The sequence below is a fragment of the Chiloscyllium punctatum genome, chromosome 37 (assembly GCF_047496795.1).
Source record: "Chiloscyllium punctatum isolate Juve2018m chromosome 37, sChiPun1.3, whole genome shotgun sequence".
NCBI lineage: Eukaryota > Metazoa > Chordata > Chondrichthyes > Orectolobiformes > Hemiscylliidae > Chiloscyllium > Chiloscyllium punctatum.
Window position 1 is genome coordinate 37517187 of NC_092775.1, and position 25225 is coordinate 37542411.

The following is a 25225-nucleotide window of genomic DNA, read 5'->3' on the forward strand; positions in this document are numbered from 1 at the left end:
AAAGGTGCATGTGTTGTATCGCCTGATTGCACAAGAGGGTGTTGTGGAATGGTGTGTTGGGGTATTTGATGAATTGCGCTGGCGAATTGAGAATGGTGTCTCTTCAGAATTCTGATGGGAGGGAATGGCATTGAGCTGGATGTGGCTGTGGCTAAAATGCTATCAGATGATCCATTGAATGGTGGAATAGAAGATGAGAATAAGGAGATCATTGTCATGTCTGTGGGAGGTTGGGCAGGGTGAGTACAGATATGAGACCAGTTGGGACTAAAATAGCCTTGTCAACCATTGATTGAGGGAAACCCTTGCATGTGGTCTTAAAAAAAAAAGAGGTTGCATTGTTAGAAATGATATCAAATGTGGTGTCATCAGACAGATGCAGCTAAGTAATTGGGAACATGAAATAGAATACTGTCTCAGATGCAGAGTGAGAGGACATGAGCTTTATGCATATTGGTCAACAGTCATCTCCAGATACAGACAGAGAATTCAAGGAAAGGAAGAGTGGACCATGGAAAGAACGGAAATTGAAAGCAAAGCTGATTGAAATTTCCAGCTGAGGATGAGGCCAGGAAATGACACTGATTCAGACAACAGTGGACTGGAAGAGTGGTGAGGGATGTACCCTGAATAGGACCAGGACAAAGAATTTTTCACTTACCGTGTCAAAATAATTTGGAACACTAAGACAGAAGCAAAATATTGCAAATGCTGGAAATGTGAAATAAAAAACAGAAAATTCTAGAAATATTTGGTAAGTCAGGCGGCATTTGTGAAGAAAGGAATAGAGTACAGATTAGATTGAGCATAGTTTGGGTGAAAGCTTTCCATTCATTTTGCGAGCATTCTTTTCAATTTTAATTCTCCACATGCTCACACCTAGAGGTCCCCACCTCTCATTCCACTGCAATTTTCCAGTGAAGCACAGTGTAAGCTTGTGGAACAGCATTTCTTGTTTCCATTAGGGTCTTGAATGCCTTCTGGGCTCCATGTCTAGTTTAACAATTTCAATCTCTACCTCATTTTGATTCTTTTCATGTTCTGGTTTTGCTCTTCTTTTCATCTTACCTTTGCTATCAGGTGAAACAGTTCATCATCCCACTGTTCCCACTGTTCTTTTAGACACGACAGCCCAGATCTCCAGGTTTCCTGATTTGTTGCAAACTAAAAGTGCGATCCACTGTGTATGACTGGACCTTGCAGATATGCCAAAGTGTTGCCCTCCATGGGAATTGTTCAGGGGCATTTTGAATTTCCTGCTGGCAATTCCCTGCTTCTCATGACCCTCCACAAAAGTCCATGACTGTGAGCTATAGTCCGAATCTTTGGACAATTCCTCCAAGCTTGGGTTGGTAGTTACCCAGGAAACGTTAAAAACATTTAAAACCTAATCGGATGCCTAAGCAATAACAGCGACTTCATGGTAATCTCAGCCAGTGCAGGAATCAAACCCACACTGTTGGTATTACTTTACATTGCAAATGAGTCGGCCAACCAATTGAGCTAACCAACCCCTGCCTCAGATGAAACGTAATTACCTATTGAGCATTAGGTAATAAGCTTTTCCTGTTAATAAAGGTTGAACCTGTCCGTCTGACAAAGACCGAGGATCCTTTCAGAGGGGCAGCATGGTAGCTCAGTGGTTAGCATTGCCTCACAGTGCCAGGGACCCGGGTTTGATTGCAGCCTCAGGCAACTGTGTGGAGTTTGCGCATTCTCCCAGTGGATGGTAAAAACAATGACTGCAGATGCTGGAAACCAGATTCTGGATTAGAGGTGCTGGAAGAGCACAGCAGTTCAGGCAGCATCCGAGGAGCAGTAAAATCGACATTTTGGGCAAAAGCCCTTCAGGAATACAGGCAGAGAGCCTGAAGGGTGGAGAGATAAATGAAAGGAGGGTGGGGGTGGGGAGAAAGTAGCATAGAGTACAATAGGTGAGTGGGGGAGGGGATGAAGGTGATAGGTCAAGGAGGAGGGTGGAGTGGATAGGTGGAAAAGAAGATAGGCAGGTAGGACAAGTCATGGGGGCAGTGCTGAGCTGGAAGTTTAGAACTGGGGTGAGGTGGGGGAAGGGGAAATGAGGAAACTGGTGAAGTTCACATTGATGCCCTGGGGTTGAAGTGTTCCAAGGCTGAAGATGAGGCGTTCTTCCTCCAGGCGCCTGGTGGTGAGGGAGCGGCGGTGAAGGAGGCCCAGGACCCCCATGTCCTCGACAGAGTGGGAGGAGGAATTGTAATGTTGGGCCACAGGGCGGTGTGGTTGATTGGTGCGGGTGTCCCAGAGATGTTCCCTAAAGCGCTCTGCGAGGAGTCATCCAGTCTCCCCAGAGGAGACCGCATCGGGAGCAGCGGATACAATAAATGATATTGTTGGATGTGCAGGTAAAACTTTGGATGTACAAGGCTCCTTTAGGCCTTGGATGGAGGTGAGGGAGGAGGTGTGGGCACAGGTTTTGCAATTCCTGCGTTCGCAGGGGAAGGTGCCAGGATGGGAGGGTGGGTTGTTGGGGGGGCGTGGACCTGACCAGGTAGTCATGGAGGGAACGGTCTTTGTGGAAGGCGGAAAGGGGTGGGAAGGGAAATATATCCCTGGTGGCGGGGTCTGTTTGGAGGTGGCGGAAATGTCAGCAGATGATTTGGTTTATGCGAAGGTTGATAGGGTGAAAGGTGAGCACCAGGGGCATTCTGTCCTTGTTACGGTTGGAGGGGTGGGGTCTGAGGGCGGAGGTGCGGGATGTGGACGAGATGCATTGGAGGGCATCTTTAACCACGTGGGAAGGGAAATTGTGGTCTCTAAAGAAGGAGGCCATCTGGTGTGTTCTGTGGTGGAACTGGTCCTCCTGGGAGCAGATACGGCGGAAGAATTGGGAATACAGGATGGCATTTTTGCAGGAGGTAGGGTGGGAAGAGGTGTAATCCAGGTAGCTGTGGGAGTCGGTGGGTTTGTAAAAAATGTCAGTGTCAAGTCAGTCGTCATTAATGGAGATGGAGAGGTCCAGGAAGGGGAGGGAGGTGTTAGAGATGGTCCAGGTAAATTTAAGGTCAGGGTGGAATGTGTTGGTGAAGTTGATGAATTGCTCAACCTCCTCGCGGGAGCACGAGATGGCACCAATGCAGTCATTAATGTATCGGAGGAAGAGGTGGGGAGTGGTGCCGGTGTAATTACAGAAGATGGACTGTTCTACATAGCCAACAAAGAGACAGGCATAGCTGGGGCCCATACATGTGCCCATGGCTACCCCTTTTGTCTGGAGGAAGTGGGAGGATTCGAAGGAGAAATTGTTAAGGGTAGGACCAGTTCGGCCAAACGAATGAGAGTGTCAGTGGAAGGGTACTGTTGGGGACGTTGGGAGAGGAAGAAACTGAGGGCTTGGAGGCCCTGGTCATGGCGGATGGAGATGTAGAGGGACTGAATATCCATGGTAAAGATGAGGCGTTGGGGGCTGGGGCAACGGAAGTCTTGGAGGAGGTGGAGGGTGTGGGTGGTGTCTCGAATGTATGTGGGGAGTTCCTGGACTAGGGGGGATAGGACAGTGTCGCGGTAGGTAGAAATGAGTTCAGTGGGGCAGGAGCATGCTGAGACAATGGGTCGGCCAGGGTGCTCAGGCTCGTGGATCTTGGAAAGGGTTCCCGGACTATGAGATTGGAAGCTGTGGGTGGGAGATCTCCTGAGGTGATGAGGTTGTGTATGGTCTGGGAGATGATGGTTTGGTAATGGGGGGATGGGGTCATGAACGAGGGTGTGGTAGGAAGAGGTGTCCTCGAGTTGGCGTCTGGCTTCAGTAGTGTAGAGGTCAGTGCGCCAGACTACCACTGCACCCCCTTTATCCGCTGGCTTGATGGTGAGGTTGGGATTGGAGCAGAGGGATTGGAGGGCTGCGCATGGTGAGGGTGAGGAGTTGGAGTGGGGGAGGGAGGTAGACAGGTTGAGGCGGTTAATGTCCTGGCGGCAGTTGGAAATGAAGAGGTCGAGAGCTGGTAATAGGCCAGCGCGGGGTTCCAGGTGGATGCAGTGTGTTGGAGGTGGGTGAAGGGGTCCTCGGAAGGTGGGCGGGAGTCCTGATTGTGAAAGTAAGCTCAGAGACGGAGGCGGCGAAAGAGGTGTTCGACATCATGGTGTGTATTAAATTCATTGATGAGTGGGCGGGGGGATGAAGGTGAGTCCTTTGCTGAGGACTGATCATCCTCAGTGAGGGGGAGGTCTGGAGAGATGGTGAAAACTCGGCAGAACTGGGAGCTGGGATCTGGTGTGGGTGTGGAGCTGGGAGTGGAGGCGGAGTGTGGGTGTGGTGGTGGGGGGAATGGGGGTGGAGTCATGAGGAGGGGTGATGTTTCCCTCAGTGTTCTGGGGGGGCGGGGATGGTGACAGTGGGATCTGTGGGGGGGGGGGGGCATGTCAGCAGGATGCAAGTGAGTGGCGTTGGTGGGGGCGGAAGTGGTGGCAATCTCCCAGTGTCTGTGTGGGTTCCCTCCGCGTGCCTCCGGTTTCCTCCCATAATCCAAAGATTTGTAGGTCAGGTGAATTGGCCATTTTAATTTCCCATAGTGTAGGTTGGGTGCATTATTCTGGGGTAAATGTAGAGTAGTAAGGGATTGGGTCTGGGTGGGTTACTCTTCGGAGGGTCGTTGTGGACTTGTTGGGCCAAAGGGCCTGTTTCCACACTATAGGGATTCTACGATTCTTCCTCACATGGTGTCAGATACTTAGACACTTACCAGTAAGAAGGATTAAAAGCAGTGGATATACCAAAGGTATCTCAGATTGTTCCAATAAACATGGCCGCAATCTATTTTACGCTGACTGAGGTGAGTTTTGTCATAAATACCAGATATTTTTAAAAATCCTCTAAAGTGCAATTTCAGAAAATGCAACTGTTTGTTGCATGTTAACTCCAGGGAAAATGGCAAGAGCAGAACCGGAACTAAGGTTTTAGCATGGCCAATTCACCTAACCGGCACATCTTTGGACTGTGGGAGGAAACCGGAGCACCCGGAGGAAACCCACGCAGACATGGGGAGAATGTGTAAACTCCATACAGTTGCCCGAGGCGGGAATTGAATCCGGGTCTCTGGCGCTGTGAGGCAGCAGTGCTAACCACTGTGCCACCGTGCTGCCCAGTTTGTTTATCTGATTAAAGTTTTTGACATAGTTAGTCATGGGAATCTCTGAAAAATCTTGGCAACATGGCAGTACCGAAAATTTGTCATTATGTACAATGGTTCCAAAGTAGCAAGTTCTCCAATTTGTTGAATAGTAGGTCATTTTGTGATATTTTTTGACTCGCAAAGCACGAAGAGTGGCGGTGGCTCCTGTCTTGTTAAGCCTAATGTTCTCTGTCATGCCTTCTGAAGCATCCTATTGTTAGGGAAATAGAATCCACATTAGGTATCATACAGATGGCAAAATCTCCAATTTGAGGAGAAGAGTATGAGGCTTTCTTCCAAGTTGGAGAGGTCAATTACTAGGGGACACAGGTTTAAGGTGCAAGGGGGTAAGTTTCAAAGAAATGTGTGAGGCAAGGTTTTCACACAAAGGCTGGTGAGCACCTGGAATGTGCTGCTAGAGGAGGTGGTGGAATCAGACGCAACAGCAGCTTTCAAGAAGCACCTGAACGAATACGTGAATAGGAAGGGAATAGTGAGATACGGATCCTGTAAGTGAAGGCTGTTTTAATATGGAAGGGCAACATTTGGCAGCATAGGCTTGGAACACCAAAGGGCCTGTTCCTGGGATCTGTTTGAGAGTACAGGCAAAAATCAAAATGCTGAAGCTGTGGTCATGACTGCAGTGTCATGATGAGTGAAAATCTTTATCAGATCAAGAAATGCGACGTACCATCTACTGCTTCTTATTGGCATGTGATAACTTTGTACTCACTGTCAGCATCGAAAAAACTGAAGTCATGTACCAAACTGCCCCACAAAGCACTATGAAGTCAATTGTTATTGTGAATGGTTAAACATTTGAAGCAGTGAACAAATGTGTTGACTTCACAGTGCCCTCCTAGAAGTAGTTCTCATTGTTGACAAATTCAATAAATTAAAACTAAGATCAGCTTTGTCTATTACAAAATATCAGACTGTATGATAGGGAAGAGGAATTATTCTCTCAGCAAATGGCAAAGATGTACAGAGTGATCATTCTTCCTTTTATACTTGTAAGACATGGACTGAATATTCCAGGCACCACTTTTTCATGACCTGCTTGCAGAGACTACTCAAGATTAATTGGTCAACCCAATGTTCCTAATATGGTGATTCTCTCCTTGACTCATCTGGCTAGGATAAAAACTCAGCTCAAAGGATTCTGATATGGTGATCAGTTCGTGTTACCAGAATGCCTGATGAGCACTTAGCAAAATTATCTCCGATGTTGAGCAAAGGCTGGTCGAGTGTTTCAAAAATCTTGCTAAAAGTGTTAGCATTCAAGAGTGAGTAGGATGGCAGCAGAGCGGGATGGTAGTGGAGTAGGTTGCTTCAGCCAGAGCTTGGTCGCTCCATCCATTTCTTTCTTTTTATTTATTTTTTTTCTGTGATATTTTTCTTTCTTCTTGGTAACATCCTGAACTCCTGACCTTAGTGTGGATTTGAACTCTCAGCCTCTGTGTGGACCTGGCGAGGCGTCCTTTCAGCCTAGTATAGTGGCAGTCGGCCCACTAGGCGATATCTCGGCCCAGCTTGGCCGACTCTTGGCCTGGCATGGTAGTCTCTTGGCCTGGTGCGGTTGTCCCTCAGCTCAGCATTTCAATCACCCAACCTGGCATGGTGGTCTTTCAGTAGCCATTGGCAGATTTGGCCCCACATGGCATCAGCAAGGACTACCAGTCTCAAAGTGATTCCAGAAGTGGTCTCCCAATCTTGACACCCTCAAGGGTAACCCCATTGCAATCTGGAGTCAAGGCCTGGTGCAGACTCTAGGCTAGGTGCCAGTGTGGACTGGGTTGGAAGGACAGTTGTTCTGAACTTTTTTATTTCTCTCTCTCTTTTCTAATTTACTCCTATGATCTGTAACGCTGAGCCTCTTTAATTTCTTAAATTTTTAAACATTTTTTTTCTCCTAAAAGCTTGTCCTGAAGACTCTATCCTTTATAATAATAAAGCTAATTCAATTTAATTCAACATCCCCATCTCCCACCTCTGAGATATGAGAGAACCTCAGACCGTTGAAACAACAACTCCTACCATTGAGAGGAAGAAGAGCAGCATATGCAAGGGGATATCACCACCAGCAACTCCCCCCTCCAAGTTTCACATTATCCTGATGTGGAATCATGCTGCTGTTCCTGACTATATAGAAATGCAAATCCTGGAACTTCTTTCCTAACAACCCTGAGTTTACCATCTCCACATGAACTGTAGCAGTTCAAGCAGCTAGCTCCCATTACATTATCTTACATAATTATGTGTATCTATTGTGTTGTGCACCATGGATGTGCATTACTTTCTTGCTATCTTTTGTTCTTTTTTTAATCCTTTTTTTTTAAGTTACAAATGTGATATTGAAACTATTTGGTGTGTATTTGGAGATATTTGGTGACTAACTGCAAATTTGAGGCATATGTTCATAAGGCTGCACAGATCGAAGTATTGTACTGTATATCACTTCCTGTTTTGAGCACAAGCCTGCATCGATCAGTTCAAAGTCAGGTGTAGATAGGACTGGTAAACTGCATAATAAAAGTTTGTAGTCTAATCCATATCAAATCCAATCGCTTAGCAACACTTAATTACTTTTGTCATCCTGTCATTACATCTGGTCTCAGTGAAACTACCAAATTAATGTTGATTTACGAGCAGTTTTCCTGAACGAGCAGGAATATTATAATCTGAATTGAGACAGCACAAATTCATATTTCTGGAGCATTATCAAAAGGAGAAATGCAAAAATTTTAAACCCAAGCACCCCCCCAACCCCACCCCCATGATCAACATAAATACCACCTTTCTCTGCTACTTGCTGACAAAGGGTCACTGGATTTAAGAAGTTAACATCACCCCTCTCTCCACAGATTATGCCAGACTAGCTGTGTTTCTCCAGCACTTTGTCTTTCAGATTTCCAGCATCCTTAGTTCTTTGCTTTTATTTAGGTGAGTTCTCTGGATTCCTATTGTATTGTTTTCCCTCAGCCAGCACTGCAAAAAACAGATTACCCAAGTATTTAAGAACTGGCTGCTTCTGTGATCTTGTGACATATGAATTGCTTTGTGTGTTTCCCTATATCTCCATGGTGACCACACTTCAAAACGAATGCTAATTTATTGTCAAGCGATTTGGGGTATTTGACATCACAAAAGGCATTATATGAATGCAAGTTCTTAATACTTCAGAAATGGCATCATTATCAAATGAGCAGTGCAGATATCTATCAAAAGAAGGATCCATTCTGTTCGGGTTCTTGGCAGACATTTCTGTATCTTTTCTTGTTTGTTACTTTACCAGGAGGCTTTTAAGAGTGGCATCCATCGAACTGTACATGCAGGTGAAGTTGGACCTTCTACAGTGGTCAAAGAGGTGAGGCAGTTTACGTAGTTATTTCATTCCTTTTATTTGATATCTTAAATCAATTTGAGCTTTGAATCCTTATGCAAAATGTTACTGACAGCAAATTATAGTCTTTATTAACCACCAAATCAGCTTTTCTTTGAGAAATGATGGAGTATTTGTTTCACAGAAGAGGTCTACTGTGTCTGGTTCTCTGTAACAACAATTCTCTTGGTGTCATTAGTGCGTGAGTTTTTTCATAGCACATTTATCAGATATCGGCCATAATCCAGTTCTCTTTTTGAATGCCATGGTTGAGTTTGTCACTGTCATACTGTTGGTGCATTCCAGATCCTAACCGCTCCATGCATATGAAAAGGTTTCCTTTGCATTGCTTTTCGTTCTTTTGCCAGTTACCTTAAATCTATGCTTTCTGGTTTTTGAATGGTTTCTTCCTATCTATATTTTGTTTAGATTAGGTTCTGCTCAGACTCCTCATGATTTTTGAATACTTATACTTTCATCACAATTGTCTCCTCTCATGGGGAAAAAGTTCTAGCATCTCCAGTATATCTTTGTAACTGTTTCCAGGGATGAAAAATCTATCTCATTCTTGTGTACTTTTTTTTGCACGCTCTCTAATGCCTCTAGCTCTTAGTAGAAGTATGTCAACCAGAACTGGATGCAGTGATCAGATTGAGTGCAAACCAGTATTTTCTGAATTTTTATAATAACACATTTTATTCTTTATGCCCTGTCTATAAAGTCAAAGATGCAACATTCCTTATTTATTGCACTCTTAGCCTCTCTTGTCACCTTCAAGGATTTGTGCACATATACCTCTAGGCCCCTCTACTCCTGCACCCCTTTTACCCTTTGTTTGATTTGAACATATGAAATAGGAATAGATGTCAACCAATCAAGCCTACTCCACCATTCAAGCAGATCGTAGTTATCTTTCAAATTTGGACATTCCCATCTGTCCCTGATAACCTTTGATTCCTTTTTCTGACAAGAATCTAGTTGCCTCTGCCTTAAAAAAATATTTAATGAGCTTGCTTCCACTGCCGTCTGAGGTAGAGGATTCCAAATTCACACAAGATAGGGATAAATGATTTTTAATGTGTCCTAAAAGGGCAGCAAACCATTCAGACTTTATACACTTCAGTCAAGTCTAAACTCCAATGGAAACAATCCTAGCCTGCCTAACCTCTCCATCAGTCAATCCACTTATTCTTGGTATTGATCCACTAAGCCACCTTTGGGCCACCTCCAATGCATTTGAAATGTCATTCTCACCAATGCTCTGTATAACTGAAGTAATAGCATCCTTATTTCTATGACTGTCTATACGCTTTGTAACAAAATGAGTCATCTGACACATCTTTATTAAATTGCATCTGCTACTTGTCTACCCATTCTATCAATCTGTTGATGTCCTTTGAAATTTCACACTTTGAAGTTCAGAATACTTTCAAATTTCAAAACTGCCAGATGACATGAAATTTTTTCCCCTACACCAAGGTCTAGGTCATAAATATATAGAATCCCTACAGTGTGGAAACAGGCCATTCAGTCCATTAAGTTCACACTGCCACTCTGAAGAGCAGCTATCCAGAGCCTGTTCTCTACCCTATCCCTGTTACCCTGCCATTTCCCATGGCTAATCCACCTAACCTGCAAATCTTTGGACTGTGGGAGGAAACCAGAACACCCGAAGGAAACCCACACAGACATGAGGAGAATGTGCAAACTCCACACAGACAGTCAACTGAGGGTGGAATTGAATGTGGGACCCTGGCACTGTGAGGGAGCAATGTTAACCACCGAGCCACTGTGCTGCCCTGCTAAAGATACATCAAGAAGAGAAAGGATCCTCACGCAGATTCTTGTGAAGCCCCTTTGTAAACATTCCTTTAGACCAGAAAACCCAGTTCACTGTTTCCTGATGCTCAACCAATTTCTTATTCATGTTACTACGGTCACTTTTATTCTCTGAACTCTAACTTTGATCTCAAGTCTGTTGTTTCACACTTAATGAAATGCCTTTTGGAGTCTATATACACCAAATCAACATGATGATTCTCATCAACCATCTCTGTTACCTCATCCAAAGGCTCAAGCAAGTTAAACAGGATTTCCCAGTCACAAATCTGTGATGGCTTTCCTTAATTAACTGTCACTTGCATTCGTGATTATTCATTTTGTTGCGCATTGTCATTTTTAAAAAGGTTCACCACCTCCAAGCTTATGATTATTGATATCACTTGTTCTCAGTATCCTTTTATAGTGGTCAAAAATATTGGTCTAAACATTCATTATGGCTCTTTCTTTGCCCAATGTCATTTGAAGTGGGCAGCAACAGGCTATCTACTTGATATAAATGATTGTAGCTAGCCTGAGTTGAGCAGAATGTGCTAATCTTGTGGTGGGGCCAGACTGCTTTTCTTAAAGGCAGTCTATCCCTTAAAAGGCTGGCTGGCACTCACTGAAAGTGGAAACTGCATAATCAGCGAATCAGGGCATGTAAGAACTCTAATGTTCACAGATGTGGAGCGAAAGGTCTTGTTCCTGCCAGCTGGGTGGCTGGAAATACATGAGCTTAAATTTGAGAGCTAGAAGGTCCTGGAAGGCGGTCAGGGAAGCCAAAACAGCTGTTCCTGAGGATACACCTGTAGTGCCACAAGAAATGTATTAATCTGATGTGGGTTTTCAAGGTCAGTGAGTGCATCTTCAAAGGACCTCATACACATGATAACACCAAATCCTCAAGCTCAATGCACTGTATAGCTATCAATCAGTTATCAGAACTCCCTGACAATCTGGACTTCAGATATTGTACTTTTTACTTCCTTATTCCAGTGATGACAGACTCATATCAGCTCATGCTTTTTCCAATATCTCCAGCTTTTGCAGGCACATCATCCAAATACGATGTTAGAGAATTGCTGACATTCTGTCTTCCTCCTTACAATGTTATCATAGCTGCCAGAAATCGGGGAAGCCTGGTAGAGAGGATCAGGATGCATGCATCTCTTTCACCCTGTGGAGGAGGTGGTTGTCCACACTGTTTGCTGGAACATGGCCTGTCATACCCAGTGTCACTGAGAAACTTGAGAATGATAGTATATTTCTGTCAAATGACAACATTTGGCTGATCCTTATCCTGTTTTCTGGCATAAAGTGCAAGCTGTTCGTGGTGCGACCATGGATCTCTTGTTTTTCCAGGAAAAAGAGCACATGAGAGAAAGAGAAAATGAGAGAAAGAGAGAGAGAATACAATACTAGTGGAGAAGCGTCTCTATCATTTCATCTGTCACTTGCAACTACCAGTTTAGATGCTGGTAGTTGCAAGTGACTTGTCTAGATTTGGAGATCTGCACTTGTGAATTGCTAGGAGTGGGTGGGCTGCAGCCAAGCAAGAGGGAAAGGTTGGTGTGTGTCTTAAAGATGACTTATACCACAGGGTGCTCAGTTGATGATTTTACCAGTCAGCATGCTGGAGAATGCTGAAAAGCGTACTGACCAAGATGCTGAATGCTTTGGTTGACCTGCCAGACAGTCTCCTGTCAGTGTCAAGAAGCATAGAGACTTCTGGCTCGAAATTGGAAGAGGGCAGAAGGGAGAATTTCTTCTCTTATAGTTTCTGTGCCATCTCCTTGTCATGTGCCTCAGATACTGTGACTGCAGCACCCTTATGAAGATACTTTGCAAAAGGCAGTGCTGGAAGGAGAGCATGTATTTTTAGGTTCATATTACTTACTGAAAGCTTGAAATTATAGCTTTTGCTGCTGGCTTCCACCAACTTAATTATTATCTTATATGTAATTATTGTGATTTATTTGTCAATAGGCTGTCGATGTTTTGAAAGCTGAAAGAATTGGACATGGGTATCACACAATTGACGATTTTTGTCTCTACAAGCGTTTGTTAAAACTGAATATACATTTTGAGGTAGGCAGCTCCTGGAGATATTTTGAACGTTTAACTTTTTTTCTGTAAATATTTTGATGACAGAATTATTGAATCTTTTTCCACTGAAAAGGTCAGGATCTTCTGCGTGACTGTTAACAGACCATATGTTTCTGTCTGCTGAAGATGTGACAGGTTTTAGTTAATGATTTGTTTCTTTTTTAGATATGCCCCTGGTCTAGCTATCTCACTGGAGCTTGTGACCCAGATTTAATGAAGCATCCAGCTATTAGGTAAATAGAAGTCTCTCTATCTGTTGAGTCTGAGATGTGGTTAAAGTATTCCTGGGTAATGGATTTTTTAAAAAAAATCATATTAGTAGATATATTAGTATTTGAAGAGTAGTTGCTTTTTCAGTAAACTCAGCTTTTGTCGCAATATTTCATTTGTTAAAATTTCCTACTATTTGTTCATTTTTGTATAGCAAACCAGAGGTTAGTAGCATTGAGTGTTAACATTTTAAATTCCAGTACTGTGCATCAAGAATGATGTAAATTTGTATCATATTTGAGATTGATCGACCTGCAACCAAGGTGGAAAACTGTAAAAGAATTCAAACGGATGGTCTCAGGATCTACTGGTGACAGCCTGACAGGAAACAATGTGCCCACATTGTTAGATGTTAAGAATGTGGGAATTTGGAGATAAACTGTATAGAACATGAGGAGGTTCTTCCAAAAAATTACCTGCCTTTAAGTTTCTTGAAATCACTAATCAGAATAGATAGGTGTGTGCCTATGGCTGGGGTTTGTGTAGACTTCCAGGAAATGTTTCATAATAATCTGCTCAAGTCATCAGTAAAACAAAAATGCTTCAAATTGAAAATAACTGAAAATTGATTTGGGCATGTTGACCAAGAGGACCATTAAAGAGAATGTTCTCTGATTGACAGACAATAACAATTACCATTGCCTTGTATTCCCTTAAACTTATAAGTTTCAAATTGGTAGGTTTAATATATTATATATCATAATTTCCTCTTGTGGGCAGTGCCAGAATGAAAGAACATATATTAAAATTACAACAATACTATGCAAGAGTGATGTTAGGAAGAAAACTTGCATGCAAAAGTTTAAAAGAAATGTGGACAGTCCCACTGAAAAAGCATCAATTGCTGGATCACCTGAAACGTTCAAGATTGAGTTTTATAGATTTAAGTGGCTGACCCACCAAGGAATGTGGCTGAAAGGTGGGTAAAGGGAGTTGAGCTGGAGGTCAGCCACGCTGTTGTTAAGTGGGACGTGGATTTGAGTAGTCGAAGGTTTACTGCCGTTAAAATATTCTTATAACTTTTTAAAGCACATTTGTGCTCTGGAAGCCAAAGGAGAAAGTTGTATGTGCACTGATGAAATTGGAAAATATAAGTACGGTACTGAGGTACATGTCCAAGTTTAGTCAACGATGTAGAAATACAACAAAACTCTGCACAATAATTTATTGAGACAGAATTAATCAGTGGCTTCATAGTAAAGCACATTCTGGGTAAGAATGGACAAAACATAACAGTATTTTATATTGAATTTGAGGGGGAAGAATGTGGGTCCAAAACCAATGTTGTTAACTTAAGTGAAGGCAATTACAAAGGCAGGAAAATAGAGTTGGCTAAAATGGGCTGGGAAAATAGATCACAATATAAGACATTAGGGAAGGAGGCACAAACATATAAGAGGTATTTCATAATTCACAACAAAGCTAAATATTAGTATGGGCGGCACGGTGGCACAGTGGTTAGCACTGCTGTCTCACAGCGCCAGAGACCCGGGTTCAATTCCCGCCTCAGGCGACTGACTGTGTGGAGTTTGCACGTTCTCCCCGTGTCTGTGTGGGTTTCCTCTGGGTGCTCCGGTTTCCTCCCACAGTCCAAAGATGTGCAGGTCAGGTGAATTGGCTTAGCTAAATTGCCCATAGTGTTAGGTAAAAGGGGTAAATGTAGGGGTATGGGTGGGTTGCGCTTCGGCGGGTCGGTGTGGACTTGTTGGGCCGAAGGGCCTGTTTCCACACTGTAAGTAATCTAATCTAATCTAATTATTAAGAAAGATGAACCATCCATAGCTAACTAAGGAGGTTGAGAGTTGTATCTGACAGAAAAAGAAGATATCCAGTTCTGCAATAACTAGTAGTGATCCAGAAGATTGGAACATGTTTTGAGACCAGCAAGAGATTGCAGGACCTGATCAGGTGTACCCTAGAACTGTGTGGGAAGCTAGGGAAGTGATTGCTGGGCCTTTTATTTGTATCATCGATAGTCACAGGTGAGGTGCTGGAAGACTGGAGGTTGGCTAACGTGGTGCCACTGTTTAAGAAATATGGTAAGGACAAGCCAGGGAACTATAGACTAGTGAGCCTGACATCAGTGGTGGGCAAGTTGCTGGAGGGAATCCTGAGGGACAGGATGAGCATGTATTTGGAAAGGCAAGGACTGATTAGGAACAGTCAACATGACTTTATGTGTGTGAAATCATGACTCACAAACTTGATTGAATTTTTTTAAGAAGTAACAAAGAGGATTGATGAGGGCAGAATGGTAGATGTGATCTATATGGACTTCAGTAAGGCATTCGACAAGGTTCCTCATAGGAGACTGGTGAGCAAGGTTAGATCTCATGCAATACAGGGAGAACTACCCATTTGGTTACAGAACTGGCTCAAAGGTAGAAGACAGAGTGGTGGGGGAGGATTGTTTTTCAGAATAGAGGCCTGTGACCAGTGGAGTGCCACAAGGATCAGTGCTGGGTCCACTACTTTTCACAATTTATGTAAATTATTTGGATATGATCTTAAGAGGTATATATAGTTAGCATAGTTTGCAGATGACACCAAAATTGGAGATGTAATGGACAGCAAAGAAGGTTATCTCAGATTATAACAGGATCTGAACTAGATGGGCCAGTGGACAGATGGAGTTTAATTTAGATAAATACGAGGTGCTGCATTTTGGGAAAGCAAATCTTAGCAGGACTTATACACTTAATGGTTAAGGTCCTAGAGAGTGTTGCTGAACAAAGAGACCTTGGAGTGCAGGTTCATAGCTCCTTGAATGTAGAGGCACAAGTAGATAGGATAGTAAAGAAGGTGTATGGTATGTTTTCCTTTTTTGGTCAGTGTAATGAGTACAGGAATTGGGAGGTCATGTTGTGGCTATACAGGACATTGGTTAGGCCACTGTTGGAATATTGCGTGCAATTCCGGTCTCCTTCCTATCAGAAAGATGTTGTGAAACTTGAAAGGGTTCAGAAAATATTTACAAGGATGTTGCCAGGGTTGGAGGATTTGAGCTATAGGGAGAGGCTGAACAGGCTGGGGCTGTTTTCCCTGGAGCGTCGGAGGCTGAGGGGTGACCTTATAGACGTTTATAAAAGCATGAGGGGCATGGATAGGATAAGTAGACAAAGTCTTTTTCCTGCAGTTGGGGAGTCCAGAACTAGAGGGCATAGGTTTAGGGTGAGAGGGGAAAGATATAAAAGAGACCTAAGGGGCAACTCTTTCACGCAGAGAGCGGTATGTGTATGTAATGAGCTGCCAGAGGAAGTGGGGGAGGCTGGTATAATTGTAACATTTAAGAGGCATTTGGATAGGTATGTGAACAGGAAAGGTTTGGAGGGATATGGGTCAGGTGATGGCATTTTGGGAAAGCAAATCTTCACAGGACTTATACACTTAATGGTAAGGTACTAGAGAGTGTTGCTGAACAAAGAGATCTTGGAGTGCAGGTTCTGGACTGGATTGGGTTGGGATATTTGGTCGGCATGGACAGGTTGGACCAAAAGGTCTGTTTCCATGCTGTACATCTCTATGACTAATTACAAAAAAGGGAGAAAATAGAATATGAGAAAAAACTAGGAAGAAATATAAAATGGACAACAAAATCTTCGACTAGTATGTGAAAAGGAGAAGAATAGCTAATTGTCATTCTCTTAGATCACGAAACTGGAAAATTGATAATGGAAATCAAGAAAATAAATAATTGAGTAAATAATTTGTATTTGACTTCCCAATTGAAGATACAGAAAACAACTAATGAATGATGGGAAATAAAGGTTTTGGGGGGTGGGGAAAAAATCAAAACAATCACCATCACGAGGGGAAAAACACTGTGAAAACTAATGGGAGTAAAAGTCCCCTGCCGTTGGGCGCCTACTTTCTGGAGCCTGAAAAGAAGTTGGTGCATTATTTATCACCTTTCAGAACTCCCCAGATTCTAGAAATTCCCAGGAAATTGGAAAACTGCAAATGTATTCAAGAGAAAATGAAGGAAACCTGGAAGCTTTGGTGCATTCTAGGCTGTGTTTGTTGCCATTGCAACCTCCAGGTTTGCAGTGACGGTGTCTGTGTCACAGCCAATGATGTCAAAAGCTTATGTAATGACTGGCACAAAATAATTTTTTAATGCTTGTACCAGTAACCTTTTGTACTTAGATGTAAAGGACATTCTAAAATGAGTGATTTCATGCAATACTAATCCATGCTTTAGATTTATTTAGTGTAGCAGCCCGGTGACCTTGAAACAAATTATGAAACATTGAGGACCTGTCAGAAAAAGCTTCCACTGTGTAATCCATCACCTCACTTGTTGTCCATTCTCTGATTGAAGCAGTGAGCCAGGCAGTCAGTGGGAACAATAAATGAGGCAGAGAATGGGGAGCACCCATTCAGGATGCTTCTATTGCTCCAACCTTTGAAAAACAAACCAAGGCCTCACAAGCTGATTTACCTTATTCTATTTGAATATTTACACAAATCAGGTATTTATGCAGGTATAAGAAGTAATTTAATTCATAATTGGAATATTGGATTTTATTATAAAGGCAATTGAGTAAATAAGTAGTGAAGTCTTGCTACAGCTGTACAGGCTACAGTGAAATACTGCTGTGTATAGTTGTTCTGTTCATACTACTGAACACTTGAGCCGAAAGCAATTCAGTGAGAGTTCACCAGATTGTTTCTCAGAATGAAGGTTGTCTCATGAGGTAGGTTGAGGTGGGTTGGGCTGTTCCCGTTGGAGCTAAGAATGAGAGGTGAGCATATTGAAACATGCTGTGGGTATGGTCTCTCTCATGGGGGCTTCTAGAGCTAGAGGCACTGAAAATTAGATATCTCCCATTTAAGATGGAGATGAGAAGAGTGGGAAGATTTTTGGTCTTGAAATTCTCTTACACAGAGAGAATGGAGAATGAGTCTTTGAAGATATTCAAGGCTGAGTTAGACACATGTTTTACTGATATGAGAGTTAAGAGTATGGAGTGCAGACAGCAATGAATTTAAGACCACAATCTGATCATCCATGATCTTTTCAGATAGTTGTGCATGACAATGGGCTGAAATGTATAGCTGTGTTCCTATTGTTTACATTCTTATGATTTCAAAATATGACAGTAAATTATGAAGCATTCACAGCTGGCTGTGGTTATAGAAAAGGCTGGAAGGAGGGATAGAACTGATGACCTATGGAGCAAAGTTGTTGTGATGCACTTTGGGAAGAATAACAGGAAGGCAGAGTACTGGGTCGATGGAAAGATTCTTGGTAGTGTGGATGTGCAGAGGGATCTTGGAGACCATGTACATAGATGCCTGAAAGTTGCCACCCAGATGGATAGTGCTGTTAAGAAGGCATAGTGTGTTAGGTTTCATTCATAGAGGGATTGAGTTCTGGAACCGCAATATCATGCTACAACTATACAAAACGCTGGTGCAGCCACGTCTGGAATATTGTGTATAGTTCTGGTCCCCATATTTCGGGAAGGATGTGGAAGCATTCAAAAAGGTGCAGAGGAGATTTAACAGGATGTTGCCTGGTCTGGATGGAAGGTCTTCTGAGGAAACGCTGAGAGACTTGAACCTGTTCTCATTGGCAAGCAGAAGGCTAAGAGGGGATTTGATACAAGATGATCAGAGGATTAGATAGGGTAGACAGTGAAAGTCTTTTTCCGAGGATGATGATGTCAGCTTGTACGAGGGGGGCATAACTACAAATTGAGGGGGGATAGATTTAAGACAGATGTCAGAGACAGGTTCTTCACGCAGAGAGTAGTAAGGGCGTGGAATGCCTACCTGCTAATGTCGTCAACTCAGCCACATTAGGGAGATTTAAACAATCCTTAGATAAGCACATGGAAGATTTTGGGATAGTGTAGGGGGACAAGCTGAGAATAGTTCACAGGTCGGCGCAACATCGAGGGCCAAAGGGCCTGTTCTGCACTGTATTGATCTTTGTTCTATAACATGATTCCATTGTATTCACAGTGCAAATGTGTCATATGTGACATTCTATGAATGTTAAGTTTTTGATCCTTTTAACATTTATATATTCATAGGTTTAGAGAGGACAAAGCAAATTATTCTCTGAATACTGATGATCCATTGATATTCAAATCCACGCTAGATAAGGATTATCGTATTGCCTCAAAATACATGGGTTTCACAGAAGATGATTTCATGGAAGCGGTAAGTCAATGCTGCACTTCTAGCCCATAATTTAAATATAATCTGTTTTCTACTTAGTTTCTTAGCAAATGCATTTTCCTAGTTTAAAAATGCATATTACTTCATAGTGAAGCTTATTGTGTTTATAAAGGACTAGGTTACGAGTTTCTAAAATGTAACAATTAACTTTATAAGTCAACTTAATATTGTGGTAGATTTATTTTCTTGAATTTTATAAGATCATGAGGAATTTTGACAGGTTAGAAGTGGGAGATTTGGAGGAGAATCTAGAAGCAGCAGTTCCATTTAATAATAGTTGGTCACTTATTTAAGACAGAAAAGGAGAATTTCTTTTGCAGAGGTGCATGAATCTTTAGAGCACTCATTCTCAAAAGGCAGTAGAAGCCTTTTGTTTAAAAGAGTCCCTGAACATTTTTTAAGGAAGAAGTTGATAGATTCTTAAGTACGGAAGTGAAAGGTTATTAGGGATAGGTGGTAACATGGAGGAATCAGATCAATCGTGAACTTATGGATTGGAGAGTAATCTTGAGTGGCTGAGTGTCCTGATTTTCCTCTTACTTCTTATGTTCGTATGTAACAGGTTGTTTAATGTGGACTTAAATTCACTGTGGGCTAAAAGAAAACTACTAACAGTGTAGGATTTAGATTAATGGTGCTGAACCCAATTTCTGTGGTGATTCTCATCCAACATCCAAATCGTCTTAGTTAATAAGATGGGATATTGCACAATAACAATAAGTACAGTTTGCATCATTCGTTTGCATATTTGTAAGGACTTAGATGGTCCTTTTATTGTTGATATGCAGCAAAATGGTTGCAAGTACTAAAATTGTTTCTGCTATTTAATCTCCATGTCCTATAAATACAAAGAACAGTAACATTTGCCATGCCAGAGTATTTTAACTTGCTTGCAGATAAGCTATCATATTGAAATGCCTTACTATACATTTAAAAAATTGAAAAAAATAAATTATCACTTAGGATTTTTGGTTCCAAAATCCAATTAAGTTTTTAACTTGTTCCTCCTGTTACTTGGGTTCTTGAGCAGCTGGGCAAATGGGCTGCGGAGTGGGGGATGGAGTTCAATTTAGATAAATATGAGGTGTTGTATTTTGGAAAAGCAAACCAAAGCAGGATTTATACACCTTAATGGTAAGGTCTTGAGGAGTGTTGCTGAATGAAGAGACCTTGGAGTTCAGGTTCATAGTTCCTTGAAAGTGGAGTTTCAGGTAGATAGGGTAGTGATGAAGGTGTTTGATATGCTTGTCCTTATTGGTCAGAGCATTCAGTATAGGAGTTGGGAGGTCTTGTTGCGGCTGTACAGGACATTGGTTAAGTCACTTTTGGAATAAATTGTGAAATTCTGGTCTCTTTCCTGTCAGAAGGATGTTGTGTAACCTGAAAGGGTTCAGAAAAGATTTACAAGGATGTTGCAGTGTTGGAGGATTTCAGTGATAGGGAGAGGCTGAATAGGCTATGACCATTTTCCTTGGAGCTTTGGAGGCTGAGGGATGACGTTTATAGAGATTTATAAAATCACGAAGAGCATGGATAGGATAAATAGACAAAGTCTTTTCCCTGGGTTAGGGTGTACAGAACTAGAGGGCATAGGTTTAGGGTGACCAGGGAAAGATATAAATGAGATTTAAGGGGCAACATTTTCATGCAGATGGTGGTGCCTGTATGGAATGGGCTGCCAGAGGAAGAGGTGAAGTCTGGTATAATTACAGTGTTTAAAAGGCATTTAGATGGGAATATGAATAGGAAGGGTTTAGAGAGAAAGAGGCCAAGTGCTGGCAAATGGGACTAGATTAGGTTAGGATATCTGGTCGGCATGGACGAGTTGGACCGAAGGGTCTATCTCCGTGTTGTACATTTCTGACTATAAGACAATTACTTCATTTATACTAATAGGGACTATTACAAGAAAAATAAATTTTCAAGGCTCTATCAGCTTAATATTGAGCATTGGATATAATGTCAATCAAAGATTGTTTTAATTTGTTCCCAAATTTAAAGCAGAATAGTCAATTTTTAAATCCACCTTTAAACCCTTTTGGACATGCAAAGTAGACTTAAAGAATATTATGTAAAATCCCTACAGTGTGGAAGCAGGCCATCTGGCCTATCAAGGAAGTCGTGGAGGCTGGCACAATTACAACATTTAAAAGGCAGCTGGATGGGTATATAAATGGGAATGGTTTAGAGGGATATTGGCCAAGTGCTGACAAATGGGTTAGGTTAGGATATCTGGTTGATATAGAGGAGTTGGACCGAAGGGCCTGTTTCCGTGTTGTACATCTCTATGACTCTATGAATCTAAGTAGAAGAATCAAAGTTAAAAATGGGGCAATTTCTTTGTCAAATCTGAAGCATCTGAAAATTCTTTAGGAGCAAGAAGGTACTCTTGGATAGATTAATTGAAGTTAGGATCATCCTTCTATTTTCTTACATGGTAATTTCTTGATCATTCCAAGATACTGAGAAAGTGCCAACAGTGAGTCAACTGGTGGATTCCTACAGACTTCCTAGTAATTTTTATTCCAAAGTTTATCCTGAAGTGTAGAAGAAATTAAATTTAAGTTTTCCAATTTCTTTATTTTCTGAAACAATTTAAAATATTTCACAGAAAACACAACTAACTGTTTGATAACTGACATGTCTTGCAAACCTACAGAATATTAATGGAGCTCGATCCTGCTTTCTCCCTGATAAAGAAAAAGAAGAACTTTTGTTGACGCTGTATGAGACTTATGGAATGGTGCAGAGCACTGTATGTTAAACAGCTCCTGGTAAATCACCCATACAAATGGGAAATCGGTCTTCAAAGTGACTGTGTAATGTATATAATTACAGACAGAAATTGAAACTATTTGTGAATATCATCAATAACTGTTCAATTTGTGGCTATTGTGTAATGCAACTCTCTTTGTTTCCTTATGAGGAGAATGCAATATAGCCTAAATTGACTTCATGATTTCAACAATTTTCAAGCTCTTTCCAATCAAAAACGTGACTTCATTTTGTTTACAATGTCCAAATTTATTTAGATAATATTTTAAGAGAATTATTTAAGATGCACAGAGCATTGTTCTACGTGAAAGCAGAATTTATGAAACATTTAATTTAGCCTGGTACCTCATTTACAAATATTCCAAAGAATGACTAAATCATAGGCAATAAAAGATTTTTGATACACCTTATTCATTTGGTTATCTCTGGTGGCACAACCAGGATTGTGGGCATATTTATTCCTACATATCAGATACCAACTTCGACACCGTGGATTTCATATCAATAAGTACAATATAACAACATTGTTACCCAGTTGCAATGTACGCAAAGAGAAATTGTTTCTTCAATTTAATGACCGTGGAACGTGATTGGAAAGAGAGAATCTGGGAGGCTTGACCTTTTCTATCGGAGGACACAGTTATTCTGTCAGACTGAATTCACATTACTGTTGGATATTTGGAATTGCATTGATACTCTATGTTCAGTAATTGTTCAATGTGATTTCATTTACAATCTTAGACTGCAAAATGATAAGATTGTTGTTATTGAAAAGTGAAGTCAATGAATGTTCATAAAGGAAGACCAAAAGCAGACCTTTCAGACAATTTGGTGGTTTTATTACATTCTTGATCTGGATCTTCCATCAATTAAATATTTGGGTACTTAAAGTTTATTGTGTAAGTGTGTTCAGTATATTCACATTTTGTTATAAAAATTACATTTAAACTATCTCTTTCCTGTTAATATGCTTATTATATGTAACTGTGCAGATAATCTATTGGAGTATTGACAATATATTTGTCTCATATTCATCAATGAATGCCTTTTATACTACACTGGCAGCTATGTTAAATGTGAGCTTGAACCTCTACAATTAGTTACTTGCTCAACATTTGTGGAGCCTAAGTCTAAGGCTTCAAAACCCACCTAGTTCACTGTTATCCTTTAAGGGAATGAAACTGCCATCTTTACCTGATCTGCCTATATGTGGCTCTAGATCCATGGCAATGTTGTTGACTCTTAAGTTTTCCAAAATGGCCCAGCAAGCCACTAAGTTCGAGGGCAATTAAGGATTGGCAACAAAAGCTGACCTTGACAATAATACCCATATCGCATGAAAGGATACAGGGGAAAAAAAACCTGTGAACATTTCAGTTGTATCATCCTTGCTTTGGTCTTGGCGTGGCAAAACCCGTACATAACATTTAATGTAGAAATGATGAAGTTACAATTGCCTTTGTATTTCACTTTCTTAGAAGGCTTGTTAATGAAGCATTTTGCACAGTCATTTGTTTGAGCAAAACACTGCCAATGCCTACTCACAGCTTATCAAATCACATCAGCAATGCATACTGCTGAAAATTCCATATTGGAACTATCATCAAGCCAAATACATAAATGTGTTTTCACAACTTTATGGGATCAGTTCAAGCTTGATGTTCTTTATTAAATGTGAGGAAGGAATCATTGCACATAACTTTTATAATTCATTCCTATAAGAAGTGCAGCTAATGTACATTTGCAGAATTCACATGTACCAATATATTCTTTTTCTATACACATTTGCATAAGTTATAAATCCATTTTGAAATAGAGGCTTTTTCAAACTCTGTTTCAAATTATTCATGAGTTACAATGGTATTTATTGAGTATCTATTTCTACACTGTTAGTTAAACTTATCTACATCAACAGAGCATAGTTACCAACTCAATAAATGATATTTCTTTACAGAAGACCCATCCAAAAGAACTTGATTAAAATTTTGACCAGATGCTCTGATTTTAGAAATCAATTTGATGTATGAAGATGTCTTATAAAGTGGAAAACAATAAAGATATTAACTTATAATATTAAAATAAATATTTTTAAAAAGTTAATGCTGTGTTTTTCATATGCTTACTGCTATGGTGTTGGCAAATATTAAGAGAGAACTTTCAGCAAGGCTCATAAAATAATTTTATAAATGTCTGGAAAGAAGCTAGAAACAGATTTAAGTATCATTTAGATGCACAATTTGCATAATTCATAATTGTTAAAATGGCTATTATTTTAAATCATGATTGAAATTTGTGATTGAAGAGTGAAGCATGAAAACTTATATCGTTTGAGTACTTTTTTTTAAATTCATGAGAAATGGATGTTGATAGCTAGACCAGCATTCGTTGCCCATGTTTATTTGTCCTTGAGATATTGATGATGAGCTTACTTGTTCAACTGTTGCAGTCCTTTCGGTGCAACTATGCTTAATGAACTAACATTCGTACAGAAGGTGTCCCAGGATTTTGACCTAATGACATCGAAGGAACAATGATACAATTCCAATTGAATGGTGTGTGGCTTGGGGGCAAACTTGTAGTTGGTGGAGTTCCCATGTGTCTTTTGTTTTTTCATGTTGAGCTTATAGGTTTAGAATGTGCTGTCAAAGGAACCTTGTGAGTTCCTGCAGCACAGCTTGTATATGTTAAACAAGGCTGCTTTGTTCTGAATGCTGCTGAGCTTCTTGAATGTTGTTGGAGCTGCCCTCATCCAGGCAAAAGTATTCCATCAGACTCCTAACTGGTGCCTTGTGGAGAGGCTTTGGAGAGCTAGGAGATGAGTTTCTCAACAGAATTCCCAGTGTCTTTTCGTAGTCTTGAAGTCATAATATTTATGTGGCTTGATCAATTAAACTTTATCAATGATTGTATGCATTGCTAACCATCCTGAAAAAACTCACAATTTATGATAATTTCTAGGAATATGTAATCTAGTGAATGATGTGATGCTCTGCTGTGTATTTCAGTCAATCTATTGTGCAGATGAGCTAACTGCTATAGTATTAGCAGTTAGAATTAGTATTAATGTAGCATGGAAACTTCAAACTCAGTGAGAAAGAACAAACATAGTTTTAATCATATTTGCTGGCAATCAAGTGACCACAATTCTGTTTGTATGAATATAATAACATAATTAATTTGATCTTTACCACAACAAATGCAGAGGTGTGCTAAATAATTTGAAACTCTATCCTACATTAAATTTCTGCTAGAAATTGAATTTTTTATAACTATTTTGCCAACAAGGGATCCCAACCTAAATGTCAGTGTTGTTTATAAAATAGCAGGACTCTGCTTTTAACTTCAAGAACCTATAATTCTCTCAAAATTTTAACTGGAAAGAAATTCAAACAAACAAAATGGTAAGTGCTAATTAATTACTCCAAAATCTAATGTTACTTTTGTTTTAAAAAAAGTGAAAGGAAATACTGAAATAAAAAGACAAATGTTTGACAAAATATGTTTTTAGTAATAAAGCCTTTCACGATCATGAGATTTT

The 25225-nt window shown here is 40.8% G+C and overlaps 1 protein-coding gene across 2 annotated transcripts in view; it reads left to right on the forward strand.

Moving 5' to 3' along the window:
• Positions 1–22577, forward strand: part of ada (adenosine deaminase) — a 60219-nt gene extending 37642 nt beyond the window's left edge. For both annotated transcript variants that reach the window (XM_072556593.1, XM_072556594.1), the window contains exons 7-11: positions 8440–8511; positions 12334–12435; positions 12619–12686; positions 18765–18894; positions 21572–22577. In XM_072556593.1, the coding sequence (XP_072412694.1) occupies positions 8440–8511; positions 12334–12435; positions 12619–12686; positions 18765–18894; positions 21572–21676 (477 nt within the window). In that variant the 3' untranslated portion in view covers positions 21677–22577. The remainder of the gene's footprint in view (positions 1–8439; positions 8512–12333; positions 12436–12618; positions 12687–18764; positions 18895–21571) is intronic.
• Positions 22578–25225: the final 2648 nt, after the last annotated feature.